Here is a 3,941-nt window from a genome sequence, read left to right on the forward strand (position 1 = left end):
TGTAATTAAGAAAACTCTTGACAAACCCTCTAGTTCATAATCATTATGATGCAGCAATATATGACATAACATAGTGAGGAAGGAGATTAAACATTGCAGTGATATAATGACATACCGATTTCAATTAGATGCACCAAATTGTAGTGTTTGCCCAGAAAAAGAAATTGTATGAAAATATTCAATTTATAAGAGCACAAAAAATAAATATGAAGACAACAAATTGAAGTAAAATATGTAATTATGAAATAAGGAAAATTGGAAGCATAGAAATTGTGAACTATTACAAAGAAGGATAAGAAAAAATAAAATTCTTCCACTTTATCATTTGATATTACAAATAATTTAATTCACTGTCAAAATATAAGAATATTTTTAAAAAAAATTGTTTGAGTAAAAAATATCAAATATAATCCCACATAAATAAATGTTCCACTTTTTGTTAATTAATTTATTATTATAATTTTTTAAAAAATATAAATCAAAATAATTCATTTTTATCTAAAAAATATTTTGACAAACATTGTTATTTTCAGATATTATATTCTAACATAATCATAAACTTAAATAATATGTATCTTTATGAAGAAGTAGCTTTTAATTCATATATTGAAATAGCCAAAACTTTGCTTTAATTACATCAGAGAATATTTTCTCTATGCTTTATTTCTCACACAAAATCGTTACATACTAGTGAAGTTAATTTTCAGATATATTGATTGGCGTGACCTTAGGCTTACTCTCAGCTACCTTTGGAATTGTCACAGTCAGCACTCCATTTATCATGTTGGCCTTCACCTGATCCAACATGGCATTCCCTGGCAGGCGGAAGCGATGAGAGAAAGGGCCATGTGGTCTCTCCAAACGATGCCCCTTGTCATTGTTGTTCACCTCATCCTTCTTACACTCTCCACTTATGTGCATAACACATTCATCTTCCACTTGAACTTTCACATCCTCTTTTTTCAAACCTTCCAAAACAAAATATAGAAACATTAAAATCCATTGACAATTACTTTAAAGAAACTACATAATTAAATCTTTCATACATCATTCTGAAATAATGACAGCTTATTTAAACCCACATGACTTCATTAACAATACCAGGTAAGTTAGCTTTGAAGATGTGGGCTTGATCAGTTTCAAGCCAATCCACAGGAATATAAATGGAATGTGCCAAATCAGTGTTGGCACATAGGTCCCACATATTGGATGTGAGATCGAGTGGATCCATCAACACCCCACCTCTCCTGCCCTGACAATTAGATTGTGCCATAGAAATACTATCAACCTCCTCCTCTCACTTACTGCAAATAAAAAATACCCAAAAACATAACCAGTTTTAACAATCTTGCCATAAAAATGGAAATTAAACAACTTACAGAAAGTGATATTTAACCTACCAAAACAAGCTGCTAAAAGCGAACTATTTGGTTTTGCATGAGATGGTGTATATATAGTAGAGAGAAATGGGAGGTGAATCGTCTGGAAATATTGTAAAGGCTTTGGCAGTGAAGCGTTATAGAAATGACAGGTGTAGGTAAGAATCGCTCAAGCTAACTCGCTGGAATTCCAAAGAATGATACGTTACCTTTAACAAGGATGAGTGGGGAATATAATTGAGAAATAGATGGGTATGACTGTAAACTCAGGGACTGGTATTTCACACATTCATCAACGCTGGTATTGATATTTGTATCAGAAATAAGTCAGTATTAAATATTTTAATCTTTAATTAATTTTTGTCTTCATATAAATGTAATAACCTTTTAATATTGGATTATCTTTTCGATTTCTGATGAGAAAATAAATGTAGTGGCTGTTCAGCTTCTTTGAAAGGTTATAAATAAGCCCAATTCAAATCCAATTGCAGAGAGTTGGAGAGTTACAGAGTTACAGAGTTATAGGCATACAACTCTTAGGACGAGTTTGCAAAGCTATGACATGCATCTCATCTGTCGAGTTAGCCAATTTGTATCAACTCTCATGAAGTCCATAGGCATACATCTCCTTCATACAATTCTCTTTCATAGAGTTTGCCCAAATTGGATGGATTCCAGGCATACAACTCTCTTTCACAGAGTTTGCCCAAATTGGATAGATTCAAGGGCATACAACTCTCTTTCACAGAGTTTGCTCAAATTGGATGGATTCCAGGCGTACAACTCTCTTTCACAGAGTTTGCCCAAATTGGATAGATTCAAGGGCATACAACTCTCTTTCATAGAGTTTGGCGTACAACTCTCTTTCATAGAGTTTGCCCAAATTGGATAGATTCAAGGGCATACAACTCTCTTTCATAGAGTTTGCCAAAAAATTGTATGGTCCTCTGAATTGACAAAATAATTCAGATCAGTGATTTATACCATCTCATATTATATGCCATAAATTTTTCTAATTAAAATGATGTAATAATCAGAAGTATACATCTGAGTGAAACTTCACGCTATAATACCTTTATTTCATGAGGTTTATATCATATTTGTGTCGAAATTGTCTGTGTAACTATATATATCCCGAATGAGATTCTTTCTTATTGAATTTAAGAAATCACACAATTTCCATCTACAAGTCAAGTACCTACATAAACTAGTTAAACTATCATAATAGATAATAATGTTGATTTTATTATCAAGTTTCTTGCATTATTATTCATTTCACAGACACTACGACCATAAAAATATAAATTTTGTAGATAGCTTACTTACGTCACGTGTCTAGAATTCAAAATAACTTGTAATTTTGTGTGGATTATCACTAAATTTCTCACTAAAGTGTGTTATTGGTCTCTTGACTCAATACTACACTAATTACTTTTCCACTACATTGTAATTAACTTGGAAATAATTTCTAAAAAATCATAATACAAGCATAAAATCAATATTCACCTTCTTAAAGATAATGATACACTTGGAAGTAGTGCCCATCAACTAAAATGATGCTTTGCACATATAAATCTCACTCATTCAGAGGTCTCCAATGATTTTTAAATACTAAATGAAGATCTTACCCAAGTCAATTTAAACAAAAAAATGAATTATTGAGTAATTATTTTTGTTATCACTAGGTTAAGGAAAGTGGTTGGGTTGCTTGAAAGTCTCTTGAAGGAGGTTGTTAATGATACATAAATTTTTTATATCAATTTTAAGCATATTTACTACTTAATTGTTGGGGAAATACATTATTGACCTATCTTTAGTGTTATATATATTTTGAAAGGTTTTTCCAACTTAGACATTATTTTAATAACTTTGTAATGTTCACATTGTTATTGTTCTTAATTCCATTTTTAATCTAATAGCTATTTTATTTATGATTTATATTAATCTCCTTAAAAAGGATCAATTCCCCTAGACTCAACATTTTGTCTTAAAATTGTGCTATAATGAAAACCATCCTTTAAAAATGCATAAAGTTTTATTATATAAAAAAATACTACATTTGTCAAACATTTTGTTGGGATTGCCAAATTTTTTATAATTTTGTGTCATGATTTTGTTTTAGTTCACCATTTGAAATTCATTGGGGTATATATAACTTTTTGGGGCCTAAGTCCTAAATAGCTTGTTGGAACTTCTTGCCTCATTGGGTTCTCTTTTGTGTCCTAACGAACTAACGACCTAAGGTGAGTGACTTTGACGATTGGTAGGCTCAATCATCGTTGAAGCTAATACAATCCTTGGAGCTATTTCTAGCTCCAACAATCCAACAAGCTAAGTATTAACAATATTTGTGACCCCATTTCAATTGTCTTTGTTGTAATTTTGTGTCAGTGGGCCCCACCCTTAGTGGAGATAGCATTATCATTGGAGCTATTTTCAAGCTCCAATGATCCAACAAGTTGATATGGCCAAAGGTTATTTTGGCACTTGTGTGGTCCCTTATGTGGATGATGAATTGGAAGTTGTTGAGCCCTGTCCATTGTTGGAATGCCTCTTGAGCCC

At 31.7% G+C, this 3,941-nt stretch overlaps 1 protein-coding gene across 1 annotated transcript; it reads right to left on the reverse strand.

Annotated features, from left to right (window-relative positions):
* Nucleotides 1-696: 696 nt before the first annotated feature.
* Nucleotides 697-1,273, reverse strand: LOC131030695 (18.1 kDa class I heat shock protein-like). The gene is made up of 2 exons (XM_057961590.1): nucleotides 1,102-1,273; nucleotides 697-968 (listed from the first exon to the last, which is right to left on the reverse strand). The coding sequence occupies exons 1-2, from the start codon at nucleotides 1,271-1,273 to the stop codon at nucleotides 697-699; spliced, it is 444 nt and encodes a 147-aa protein (XP_057817573.1).
* Between the last annotated feature and the right edge of the window lie 2,668 nt (nucleotides 1,274-3,941).

Source organism: Cryptomeria japonica, chromosome 10 (genome assembly GCF_030272615.1).
Source record: "Cryptomeria japonica chromosome 10, Sugi_1.0, whole genome shotgun sequence".
Taxonomy (NCBI): Eukaryota; Viridiplantae; Streptophyta; class Pinopsida; order Cupressales; family Cupressaceae; genus Cryptomeria; species Cryptomeria japonica.

What these genes read in the sequence shown, in the direction of transcription:
- LOC131030695 (XM_057961590.1), bottom strand. Translation starts at nt 1,273, where the DNA reads ATGGCACAATCTAATTGTCAGGGCAGGAGAGGTGGGGTGTTGATGGAT. An exon ending in CTTCAAAGCTAACTTACCTG is followed by an intron (nt 969 to 1,101) that starts GTATTGTTAATG and finishes TTGTTTTGGAAG; the next exon opens with GTTTGAAAAAAGAGGATGTG.